The following is a 13,607-nucleotide window of genomic DNA, read 5'->3' as shown; positions in this document are numbered from 1 at the left end:
GAGTTGAGGTTGCTTCACTGGAATCCCACAATCCACTAGAGATACAACTGTAGGTACAGAGCCCCGCACGCCTGAACAAGCCGTGTGACAGCTCTCATACCAGCAGCAGCATCAGACTACTGTGAGCCATCATAGCTACTCATAAGAAGAGACTTATTTTAAATTTCATCCTCTCTCTTTAGCTTCAACTCCTCTAATTTTGCGCATGTTTGTGTGGAAAGACTTTCCACGGGGTCAACAGGAGGGCCACCTCAGTTCACCTGATGAACAGGTTTCGGGCACTATCGGTGGCTGACAAGGTCCATAAGCCAGAAGCACTAGCTCACCCTGTTCCAGAGGAAGCCTCTCAGCCTGCAAGGTCTGGGCATTCACAGACGGTGGGATTACCGGCAATTAAGAGTCTAACATCAGCTGCATAATGGGGCCTTTTAGAGATATGGCTGCAAGGGTTGGGAAGGAACCTACTGTGCACTCTCTGAATACCGGGACCAGTCATTCCAGGGTGTGGAATGGGTGCTTCCAGTTCCCACTGAAGAGCACAAGGTACAGTCAACTGCAGGTGGTGGCTTCGTGTTGGTACTAATGATATTTGTTGCTTTAGATCGGAAGAGATCCTCTCTGGTGTTTGACGGCTAGCTGAAGTGAAAGCCTGCCACAATCTTTCTTGTGAGATGAAGACAGAGCTTAACACCTGTAGCATCATTGACAGAACCCACTGTGGTCCTACTGGTTCAGAGCCGAGTAGAGGGTCTGAATCAGAGGCTCAGGTGATTCTGTGGCCATGTAGGTTGCAGATTCCTGGACTTGGTCCACAGGGTGGTGGGTTTCTGGGTTCCACTAAATAGGTCAGGGGTCCACTATGCACTGGAAGAGGCTGCACTAGTAGTGGAAGCTCTGTGGAGGGAACTGGACAGTTTTTTTAGGTTAGAGGGTCTCAAGAAAGTACAGAAAGGGCTTCAGTTTCAAATGGTGCAGGAGAAAGACAGGAAGAGGGTAGACAGAGTAATAATCAATACTTTAGTTGCAAAGTGTTGTAGCTGTGTTGGGAAAGAACCAGAGTCTCAAATCATTATAGGCTAAAGCCAGAAATAAGTTCAACCAAAATTTTTACAAGAATCTAATCATGTTCTGAAAGGAGAGATTAAATACAGCTGGTGGTGGAGTATTCACTGCTGTCACAAGTAGTTTAACTTGTAGTGACATTGAAGTAGATAGTTCCTATCAGGTAGTATGGGTAGGAGTCATATCTGACAACTGGAATAAATTAATAATTGGTTCCTTTTATGAACCCCCCTCCCCCCCCAAAACTCAAATGATACAGTTGCTGAACAGTTAAAGAAAACTTTAGTCTCACTTCAAATAGGTACCCCACTCATACAATTATAGTTTGTGGTGGCTTTAATCTACCCTCACTGTTGCTGTTGTTGTCTTCAGTCCAGAGACTGGTTTGATGCAGCTCTCCATGCTTCTCTATCCTGTGCAAGCTGCTTCATCTCCCAGTACCTACCACAACCTACATCCTTCTGAATCTGCTTAACGTATTCATCTCTGTCTCCCTCTACGATTTTTACCCTCCACGCTGCCCTCCACTACTAAATTGGTGATCCCTTGATGCCTCAGAACAAGTCCAACCAACCAATCCCTTCTTCTAGTCAAGGTGTGCCACAAATTTCTCTTCTCTCCAATTCTATTCAATACTTCCTCATTAGTTATGTGATCTACCCATCTAATCTTCTGTAGCACCACATTTCAAAAGCTTCTATTCTCTTCTTGTCCAAACTATGTATCGTCCATGTTTCACTTCCATACATGGCCACACTCCATACAAATACTTTCAGAAACGACTTCCTGGCACTTAAATCTATACTCGATGTTAACAAATTTCTCTTCTTCAGAAACTTTCCTTGCCATTGCCAGTCTACATTTTATATCCTCTCTACTTCGACCATCATCAGTTTTTTGCTCCCCAAATAGCAAAACTCCTTTACTACTTTAAGCATCTCATTCCCTAATCTAATACCCTCAGCATCACCCAATTTAATTCGACTACTTTCCATTATCCTCATTTTGCTTTTGCTGATGTTCATCGTATATTCTCCTTCCAAGACACTGTACATTCCATTCAGCTGCTCTTTCAGGTCCTTTGCTGTCTCTGACAGAATTACAATGTCATCGGCGAACCTGAAAGTTTGTATTTCTGCTCCATGGATTTTAATACCTACTCCGAATTTTTCTTTTGTTTCCTTTACTGCTTGCTCAATATACAGATTGAATAGCATCGGGGAGAGGCTACAACCCTGTCTCACTCCTTTCCCAACCACTGCTTCCCTTTCATGCCCCTCGACTCTTATAACTGCCATCTGGTTTCTGTACAAATTGCAAACAGCCTTTCGCTCCCTGTATTTTACCCCTGCCACCTTCAGAATTTGAAGGAGAGTATTCCAGTCAACATTGTCAAAAGCTTTCTCTTAAGTCTACAAATGCTAGAAACGTAGGTTTCCCTTTCCTTAATCTATTCTCTAAGATAAGTCGTAAGGTCAGTATTGCCTCACATGTTCCAACATTTCTACAGAATCCAAACAGATCTTCCCCAATGTCTGTTTCTACCAGTTTTTCCATTCGTCTGTAAGTTGGTGAAAATACATGTTTAAAGTCGGTGGTAAGCATGAAATGTCATCTGAAATTTTATTACTGAATGCTTTGCAGAAAATTATTTTGAATAATTAGTTCAAGAGCCCACCTGAAGTGTAAATGGTTGCAAAAACATACTTGACCTCTTTGCAACACCGAATCCTGTCTATATAGGGAGTGTCAGGGATTAGTGACCACAAGGTGGTTTTAGCTAGACATAATACTAACATCTCAACCCACTAAAAATTCAATGTAAAATAAACCTAAAAAATAAATAAAAATTTGCACAACACCTTCCGAAGCGACAGTCTGCATTCCTTCCAAACTGACTGACTACGCATAGACCAAATGTGGTTTGAATTCAAAGAAATTATATTGATGGCAATTTAGGAAAGTATACCAAATAAATTAATAAGAAATGGTACTGATCACCCATGGTACACAAAATAGATCAGAACACTATTGCACAAGCGGAAAAAAAAAACCAAATTTAAACTAATGCAAAATCACAAGATTGGCAAAGTTTTAAAGACATTCCAAATTATTTTGGACGAACTTTAATGCAAGATGCTGTTAATAGTTTGCACAACAATACTCTCTCTCAAAATCTGACAGAAAATCCAAAGAGATTCTGGTTGTATGTGAGGTACACCACTGGCAAGATACATTCAATACCTTCACTGTGCAATAACAATGGTGATGTTACTGATAATTTCACTAAAGCAGATTTACTAATCCAGTTTTCTGAAATTCCTTCACAAAAGAACACTAAGTAAGTATTACAGAATTCAAATCAAGAACAACTGCCAACATGAGTAACTTACAAGCAGATCTTCCGTGTAGTTAACCAGGTTTAAACAATTAATAAAGGTAAGGCCTCTGGTCCAGATTGTATACTAGTCTGGTTCCTTTCAGAATATGTTGATATAATAGCTCTATACCTGGCAATCATATACTACTACTCACTCAAAGAAAGGTCTGTACCTAAAGACTGAAAAGTTGCACAAGTCACACCAATACCCAAGAAAGAAAACAGGAGTAACTCACTGAATTACAGACTCATATTACTAACAAGGTTTTGCAGTAAGACTTTCGAACATATACTGCGTTGGGACATTATGAATTACCTTGAAGAAAATGATTTGACAAACATGAAACATGAATTCAAAAAATATCGTTCTTATGAAACACAACCAGCTTTTTATCCTCACAAAGTGATGAGTGCTATCGATGAGGGATGTCAAATTGATTCCATACCTTTAGATTTCCAGAAGCCATTTGACACTTTCCTCACAAGCATCTCCTGATCAAATCTGCATGCTTATGGAGTATCATCTCAGATGTGTTACTGAATTCATTATTTCCTGTCAAATGTCACAGTTCATAATAACTGATGAAAAGTCATTGAGTGAAATAGAAGTAATCTGTGCCATTTCCCACGGAAGTGTTCTAGGCCCTCTGCTGTTCCTGCTCTGCATAAAGTATCTATGAGACAATCTGAGAAGCCCTCTTAGACTGTTTGCATATGATGCTGTCATTTACCATCTTGTAGAGTCGTCAGACGATCAAAACCAACTGCAAAATGATTTAGACAAAATATCTGTATGATTCAAAAAGTGGCAATTGACTGTAAATAATGAGACATATGAAGTCATCCAAATGATTACTGAAAGAAATCCTTTGAATTTAGGTTACACACTAAATCAAACAAGTCTAAATGCTGTAAACTGAACTGAATACTTAAAGATTACAATCATGAATAACAAATTGAAATGATCACATAGATAATGTGCAAATCATAGACTGTGATTTTTTGGCAGAACACTTAGAAAATGTAACAGGTCTACTAAGATTGCTTGTCCATCATCTACTGGAGTACTGCTGTGCAGTGTGGGATTTACATTAGATAGGATCGACGGAGGACATCCAAAAATATCAAAGAGGAGCAACTTGTTTCATATTATCATGAAATAGGGGACAGAGTGCCCTGGATATGATAGAGGAATTGGGGTGGCAGTCCCTAAAACAAAGTTTTTTTTTCTGTGGCAGGACATAGTCATGAAATTCCAATCGCCTATTTTCTGCTCAGAGTGTGAAAACATTTTGTAGGTGCCCACCTGTGAGGGAGAAATGATGATCATAACAGAAAGAAAACAGAGTTCACACAGAAAGATTTAAGTGTTTGTTTTTCCCGTATGCTATTTGAGAATGGGAAGGTAGAGAAGCAGCTTTAAGGTGTTCCATCAACTCTCTGCAAGGAACTTAACTGTTAACAAAGAATCTACACAATATGAGCCAATTAGCTCTGGCCAACAACCAATGAAAAAATTACTTTTTATAATCTGGTTACAGATATCCTGTTTAATAATTGTTGCACCATGACTAAAATGTGTTGACAACAGAGATAACTGGTAAATAGAATATTGGTTGCTCTGCTTTGTTTATGTATTGGTTTTCCATTGTAGATTAGCTGCCTACAGTACACTAGTTTCTCATGAGGTGTATGTGTGTTACAGTACTGACACACCGATACTTCCCATGAGAAAAGGGTGTACTGTAGGCAGCTAATCTGCCTCATCAATATCTCCATGCGGCAGGGAGCCGAGGGTGACAGCTGAGGCAAAAGCATCCCAGTCAACACTGTTGAGAGCTCATCTGGGCTGGTGTCTACGGAAGTGATGCTGAGGGAGGGACAGGAAGATCGGGAAATGGTCACTACCATACATGTCATCGTGAACTCTCCAGTGGATAGATTCTTCAATGGATGGATGGGAAAAGACAAGTGCTGCAGATGGAAAGGTAAATGGACAAGAAAGTTCCATGCACCAACTGAATTGTGTGGGGGCACCAGAATTCAAGAGGCAAAGGTAAGGTTGTGCCAGTAGGTCTTCGAGGTCCTTACCACAGCCAATGATCATCATTACACTCACAAAGGGTTATGAGCACTGAAATCACCCAAGATTAGGAAAGAAGGGGGGGGGGGGGGGGGGGAGCTGAGAAACCAATGGAAACAATGTCTTCTAAGGCACTTTACCACTGGGAAGGAGGTAAACATTGCACATAGTAATATCCTGAAATGCCCTTATCTGAACAGTCACAGCCTCCAAAGGTGTATCAAGAGGCACAAGTTCACTGTATAGAGTGCCCAGAACATATGTGCAAAATCTGTCAAACACCCTGTCATAGGTATCACAATTCTTATTATATCCCCAGCAGCCACGAAGGGCATGGTCCGCATTGCTGGAAACAAAGTCTGTTGAAGGGCAATGCAAATGACAGAGAAAGTGCTTAAAAGATGTCTTAGTTCAGCCATGTAGTGGAAAAAACCACTACAATTCTATTGGAGAAAAATATTTTCAATGTACTGTGAGGCCATGAAGGGACCAAGGAGGCAGGTTTATGCCATAGGGTCACCTGCTGCCACTGGTCAAGGGGTTCTGGCGCCAATACACATAGGTTCTGGGTTCCAAAGCGTGACGCAATGGTGGGGGGGGGGGGGGGCGGCGAGATTTGGGGGTGGTGGGGGGGCCGGCGAGATTTGGGGGTGGTGGGGGGGCCGGCGAGATTTGGGGGTGGTGGGGGGGGCGGGCGAGATTTGGGGGTGGTGGGGGGGGGGGGCGGCGAGATTTGGGGGTGGTGGGGGGGGGGGCGGCGAGATTTGGGGGTGGTGGGGGAGGGGCGAGATTTGGGGGTGGTGGGGGAGGGGCGAGATTTGGGGGTGGTGGGGGAGGGGCGAGATTTGGGGGTGGTGGGGGAGGGGCGAGATTTGGGGGTGGTGGGGGAGGGGCGAGATTTGGGGGTGGTGGGGGGGGAGGCGAGATTTGGGGGTGGTGGGGGGGGCGGCGAGATTTGGGGGTGGTGGGGGGGGCGGCGAGATTTGGGGGTGGGGGGGGGGGGGCGGCGAGATTTGGGGGTGGTGGTGGGGGCGGCGAGATTTGGGGGTGGTGGGGGAGGGGCGAGATAGGGGGTGGGGGAGGGGCGAGATTTGGGGGTGGGGGAGGGGCGAGATTTTGGGTGGGGGAGGCGAGATTTTGGGTGGGGGGGGGCGAGATTTGGGTGGGGGGTCGAGATTTGGGTGGGGGGTCGAGATTTGGGTGGGGGGGGGCGAGATTTGGGTGGGGGGGGCGAGATTTGGGTGGGGGGGCGAGATTTTGGGGGGGGGTGGGCGAGATTTTGGGGGGGGGGTGGGCGAGACTTTTGGGGGGGGCGAGACTTTTGGGGGGGGGGCGAGATTTTGGGGGGGGGGGCGAGATTTTGGGGGGGGGGGCGAGACTGGGGGGGGCGAGACTGGGGGGGGCGAGACTGGGGGGGGCGAGATTGGGGGTGGGCAAAATTGGGGGGTAAGGTGAGTGACTGAATGAGTGGGAGAGAGGGAGGCAATTTGTTTAAAGTATTTGAAGAGTGAAGATCTGTGTCACTCTTACCAACAGTTTACTGCTTGAACTTAGATTTTTTCCTTGTGAATGCTGAGAATCAGAATGTTAACTCTGGCAGGACAGTGCGTATCTGGCAGTTGATTGGGCTTTTGTTTTTATGCATGTACAGCTCGTCTTTTACGTCGAATTATTTCGCATTTCATGTCAATGGTGGACTGCATCAGCTACGAATGATTTCGGATTGAGTCAAACTTTATTTTCTGAGCTTTAGGGTCTGTGAAATCATACATGGATCAGCAAATTTTAAGAGCTGATACAAACACTATTTATTTAAATTTTAAATTACTTAGGTTGAAATTATAGCAGCAACTAGGTTTGTCTTCACCAGTCCACTGTTGACAAATTATTAATAAATAGTGGAAATATTAATTACTGATTGTGTTGTTGGGTGGCTTTTATATGTCTACCTATATACTCAATCTAACATATTTATTTTCTTGATTATGCATACCAGTGAGTTTAAAAAAAAAATTATAAACAGGGACAAACAGTGTCAGTGTGACAATGACCCCTAGAATTCAGACAATCCAAATGTATTATTCAGTGGTTACATAACTTATACTGTATCATGGCAGGAGGAAGTGAGTCCAGAATACAAATGACAAATTTGTGCAGCAGCTCACAACCAATTAATCTCAACATATTGTTAATTCTGTCAAATAAAGAATGTCGTCAATCAAAAGGTTAGTCCTGGCACCGGACTGATTTATTACGTACATTTCTACTGACGGTGTTTCACAATCATTTTCCTCAAATTTGTAAACTGGCTTAGCAATTCACATACAAGAAGATTCGTATTTTAACAGACTCTGGGCGCACTTTAAACGAGCCATCTATCACATATGCTAAGGAAAGGTGAAAAGATCAATCAACAGCATATAATACCCTTTAACTGAGCAAGTGTTGAACCCCAAGCTTCTGTACTTAAGAAATTTGCCCAATGAGCTGTCAAGTCAAATTTTTTCCACATTAATAGTTTTGTTAAGTGGTATTGCTTCACTTAGCACTTCACTCTCTCTTGTGGAGAGAGGTCTCCGAGCTGTGGAAAGAAATCTAGGACATACATTTTATTTACTAAAAACAAAGATGACTGAAGACATAGTTACTTACACTTGATGAGAATTGTTTTACTTGTTGATCAATATCCATTGTATTTGATGTAAGTGCAGAGCCATTCCGAGCGGACGAGTCGCTTGAAGATGGAATGTGGCATTTTAATCTGTGCTGACACACTGGTTTTCCTGCAGCTTGCTGTTTAAAATAAAGAGAGAAATATCAGTAAATGGTATCAATGTTCAATCACTCCACAGAACAGCAACCTTTAATTATTTTCCTAGCACACCTAACTGGAAAGTAATTTATTTAGACATAGCATTTTTATTGTTACATTAATGTATCTAAACTCAAGTCATATTTAACATTTTTGCAGCTGCAGGCATACATGTATGCCCAGGAGATAGAAACGCCTGACAACTAAGGGTATACATTTATGTCAGGGCTTGGAAGCAGGTCAACATACATATGGAACAACAACTCGCTGTTGTCCACGTTTCAACATTCCTGCTGCTCTTCTTGTGGGGAAGTTGTACTGCTTTAGCCACACCTGGTTTCTTTATGATTTCAAGTCTACCTATTAGATGCAATTTGATTTCTTAACCTACCCAAGACAAATCTGGCAGGAATTATCCTAATGAACTGAGGTATTAGATGTAGGAAAAGCAAACAGTGCAGCAAAGTATGTGCAGTTTCTCAGCAACACACACTGCCACAAAGAACAGAAGATGTCCAAGTTTTGGGTATGTTCACTAGGAACAAGTCACTTTAATTCAATATATCTTTAAACGTATTTGTCTGGTGCTACTGAAATTTTAGTAGGTTATAAGCACGTATATTGGTAGTGTAAATTTCTAGTTACACAATTTCTACTCACAAATGAAATTCTTATTATTCTAAAATAATTTATCAGCTCAAAATTAACTTAAAACAGAAAGCTTTGATTAGTTTTGAAGCTCTCTTTTTGTGGTTATCATCAACTACAACCACTGTGACTGTACAGTGTGATACTGACTTTAAAATGAGTATTAATGAAGAGTAGTTCTATGTGAGCTGGAATGTGTGATCCTACAATGGATATAGCCTGCAACGGTCATTGGCTAAGTCAGCTGCTAGCTAGCCAGGTGCGCAATATCTTTGCCCCTGTTGGCTGGCCAGACAAGCGCGAAAGGGTTAATGACATCAAAATGCAGAAATTATTACATTAATCTGTGAATACATGGTTTTCTGGCGATATATACTACAATATTCTCTCAAGCTTCCAGCTGCATCAAATGCTTTAAAATCCACAAGCCTCAAGCTCAGTACTCCTCCGCCTTTGTCAAGTGTGTCTTTTGGTTACTGCCACCACCCTTACTATAGCCACACTGCCTTCTGCAGCACCACTGGTGCTTGCTCCAGTGCCATATAATGTAACATTTACGTTGCGTGCCCACTGCACCTGCTTCACCCTTCCAGTTGCCAGATCCCAAGCTGCGCTTAGTTGCAAGCTGCCATTTTTATAGAAGGTGTAGGCACAAATTTTTATCTCTATCGCTTCTTTTATTACGCTATCCTAGAAACTATTAGTCCATGTAATAACACATCTCTTTGAATGCAACACTATGTCCATTTTCTAGAGCATGCTCTGCTTCAAGTGTACTGAAGGTGAAAGCATCTCTTGTTCTACACAGTGCAGTTCAATAGTGCACACAGTCTGTCCAACAAAAGTGGCCATCACTGGAAGAAAAAGTTATTAAAAAATCTCCTCCCTCAGGCATCTTTACCACTTACATTGTATGGCATTCCAAAGATTCACAAGAAGAAAACACTTCTACATCCCATCATGAGCACCACTGGATCACCGACTTACAGACTTGTGAAACATCTGGCCAGCATCCTTATTCCACACGTCTGTTACTGTAAGCATCACATCAAGAATATGGTGGGCTTCATCAGTCGAGTTACATGAATGAGTCTTGAAGGATGAGAGATTATGGCCAACTTTGATGTGGTGTCGCTATTCACACATGTTGCCATCTAGGATTCTATACATCTGCTCTCCCAGTTATTTGGGGAACTGTTGTGAATTTATTGAAGCATAGTGTGAAGTCATCGTATTTTTTGTATAATGGAGAATATTTTAATCAGATGGACAGCATCGCAATGGGGAGCCCATCAGCTCCAGTTATAGCCAACCTGTTTATCGAGTACTTTGAGAATGTCACCCTGGACACAGCTCCTGCAAAGCCTAGTTGCTTTTATCATTATGTCGACAACCTTTTCATTGCCTGGTCTCCTGAACATGAAGAGCTGGGAAAATTATTGGACCACATCAACAGTATGCACGAGAACATCAAGTTCATGGTAGAGGTAGAGACAAATGGTGGTCACAAATGGATGGTCACATCCACCGTAAAGCAAATGGGCATGGCAGCTGCGGTATTTACTAGATCCGCACCTCATGGAACAATTTCTGCACGTTAACAGCTATCACCATGTGCTGCAGAAATGTTCTGTTCTGATGACCTTAGTGCATTGAGCAGAAGCCATCTCAGATGTTGAAAACCTGCACAAGGAACTGAGCCATTTACACAAAGTATACAAGGAAAATGTCTATAACAACTGCCACATTTCACAAGTCATGTTTCCGAAAACACAAAAGCAAAAGGACCCCGGAGGAGGACTAAGAAGCTTGTATTTTTGCCGTTCTGTAGCTTAGTAACAGCAAAGATTAGCCGGCTTCCAAAGAGAGAGAAAATCTCTTCCGTCTTCAGGGCTCCAACAAAAATTCGACAGCTCACGAGGGCCTTGCAAGACTATGTAGACCTCCAGATGCCAGGTGTATATAAAATACCACCTGGGTACGGACTGTTATGAACAGACTATGCGCATTATTGAACAGCATAGTGTAGAACACGAGAGATGCTTTCATCTTTGGTACCCTGAGAACTCTGCAGTAGTAGACCATGCTCTATGAAACGGACATCGTATTGCATTTGAAGAGAGATCTGTTATTACATGGACCGACAGTTTCTGGGGTAGCGTAATAAAAGAAGTGACTGAGATAAAAATTTGTGATAACACCCTCAATAAAGACAGTGGTCTCCAGTTAAGCATGGTTTGGGACCCAGCCACTGGAAGGTCGAAGTAGATGCTCAACAAAAAAATTACCTTACATAGTGCAGGAGCGAGTACCACTGACTTCATAGGAGGCTGAGCAGCTATACAGCTATAGAAGGATGGTAGCAGCAACCGGAAGACAATGGCAGGGGAGTAGTCAGCTGAAAGCTCACAAATTTTAAACCAGTTGACGTGGCTGGAAAGTCTAGAGAATTGTATCGCTACATTAATCTGTTTGTTAGCTTCTAATTCCAGACCATCTGCACCTCGCAAGTACACACGTTTAATGCACATTCAAATGTCTTTCAGTTCAGTATTATGTGAGCAAAAACACTTTCTTCAAGTAACTTACCGGAATGCACCTGATTGGCATCATGGGCAACTACCAGTATTTTGACAGGTGCACGCTGTCATTTTCAAGGCAAAAGTGCACCAAGTAAATGCTGTACAAGTGCAGAAGTTATCAACAGTGAAAATTACTAAACAATGAGCAAGGTAGCTACCTCACCCATTGTACACTAAAAGCACAAACAGGAACTCCGATTTGTCTTCTTGTATATTTAGTAGCATTTGATGATGACCAGGTTGATATTGAAAGCTGTTGTAGTGAGAAGAGAACATAATTTAAAGATTAAAAACTACTTTCTGTACATGTGTGTTTTCTGGAACAACGAGCTAATTTATATTGTTAAAGATTCTGGCTAATAATGTTAACTTTGGTCATCTTTGGCTGGTGGCGACACTAGTGTTTACAAAAAGAGAGAGAGGGGGGGGGGGGGGAGAGAGAGAGAGTGGGGGGGGGGGGTGCAATAGCGCAAGTGAGTGAGTGATCCTACCGAAATCGCTCTGCAAACCGAGGTTTGAAATTCCCTTGCACAGCAGTTACTTGCTGTAGTTTTGCCTTGGAAATGACAGGGTGTTCCCCTGTCAAAATATTGACATTTGATGACAATGTCACCTGGCTGCATTCCTGTAAGTTATATGAGAATGTATAGACTGGGAGAAACTTAGGCCTGAAGAACACTGTCATTGCTATATTAATATTTACATGCATGTTTATTTAATGTATTGTACAAAATGTCATGTGGATAACTTAAATGTAACTTTTTTCACAACCTTTTATAAAATAACTGGATTGCTCCATTGCTTCTACATAGCAAAACATACCCTCCACAGATCAGCCAATTCTGTTGGACTCATGTTACTAGACTCAACTGGCAGACTCATAATAAGGAATTTCTCTCTTGACAATCCTTGTGCTTGGTAACCAGGCTGTAATGTGATACTGATGGACACAGAAGCAGAAGGCATCAAAGTACCAGTACTTGGTCGTACTCTGAACTTCTCAGGTGATGTAGTTTTTACCTGAAATTTAAAAAAATGAGAAAATTATTTGCACAGCCAAAAGCTCTATCAACATGAACTAGTTATGAAAAGGATAGCTGCTACTCACCATATAGTCTAGATGCTGATTCGCAGATAGGCACAACAAAAAGACTGTCTGTAATTCAGCATCTCTGCTATATGGTGAGCAGCAATTATCCTTTTCATAATATTGTTACACTCCATCCTGGATTTTCCATTGTTTAATATACATTAGCTCATTGTTCCAGAAAACACGCATGTGCAAAAATTGGTTTTTAATCTTTAAATTATGGTCTCTTCTCACCACAAAAGTTTTCAACATCAGCCCTGTTATTATCAAACATAACTTAATATACAGCAAGGCAAGTTGAAATACCTGTTTGTGCTTCGACCAAACTGTTAATACAAAATAATACACTTTTAGTCACTGGCACATTCCATTCTCCATCAGAAGCTACTCGATCAAAGCAACAGTCCTTCATTAACTCTCAGAGAAGTAACCTATGTGGCAAGAGCATATCGCTATGGCCGATAGGGAAAGTACTTTAACGAGACGTGTAGGTAAGACATTGCCATAAACACACACATATCTGAAGACCAAATATTGGACAGAAACTAGGTCGTCAGTGCAGCAAGGCTGTCAAGAACTGTCTACATTGACTTGTCATCAGACACTCAAAAGACACCAGTCATTTTATGACTGGTACTCATTTTCAAGAAACCTCAGTGAAGCTAAGTCAAGAGGGTGGTAAGGTATTTAATTTTCTGATAGAGCTCCATATGCCGATCTCAATGCATCACATTAGAGATCATATAAAAACCAAAGAGCCATTTGTTGAACAAAAGAATCTGCCAGGTGCAAGTAGGACTCTCAAAAATCTTTGGATCCCTGGGACCGACATCTCGTCAGTACCAATGTTGATAGCAGGCAAAAGTGGTTACAATTCTCGATTCCCAGAGTGGATGATCATCCGTCTATGTACATAATTACGTTTGCTAAGAACCCTAAGGGCATGAGTC

At 42.0% G+C, this 13,607-nt stretch overlaps 1 protein-coding gene and 1 long non-coding RNA gene across 2 annotated transcripts in view; one reads left to right on the top strand and one right to left on the bottom strand.

Annotated features, from left to right (window-relative positions):
* LOC126259792 (motile sperm domain-containing protein 2-like) overlaps nucleotides 1-13,607 on the bottom strand; it is a 90,285-nt gene that overhangs the window by 7,837 nt on the left and 68,841 nt on the right. Inside the window, exons 8-9 of the mRNA XM_049956810.1 lie at nucleotides 12,390-12,587; nucleotides 8,178-8,318 (exon numbers count right to left, since the gene is read on the bottom strand). Of these exons, the coding sequence (XP_049812767.1) occupies nucleotides 8,178-8,318; nucleotides 12,390-12,587 (339 nt within the window). The remainder of the gene's footprint in view (nucleotides 1-8,177; nucleotides 8,319-12,389; nucleotides 12,588-13,607) is intronic.
* Nucleotides 1-13,607, top strand: part of LOC126259794 (uncharacterized) — a 120,272-nt gene that overhangs the window by 90,411 nt on the left and 16,254 nt on the right. The window lies entirely within an intron of this gene.

Source organism: Schistocerca nitens, chromosome 5 (genome assembly GCF_023898315.1).
Source record: "Schistocerca nitens isolate TAMUIC-IGC-003100 chromosome 5, iqSchNite1.1, whole genome shotgun sequence".
Classification (NCBI taxonomy): domain Eukaryota; kingdom Metazoa; phylum Arthropoda; class Insecta; order Orthoptera; family Acrididae; genus Schistocerca; species Schistocerca nitens.
Note: the sequence above shows the minus strand (reverse complement) of the source record. Positions and strands in the feature narration are given on the sequence as shown.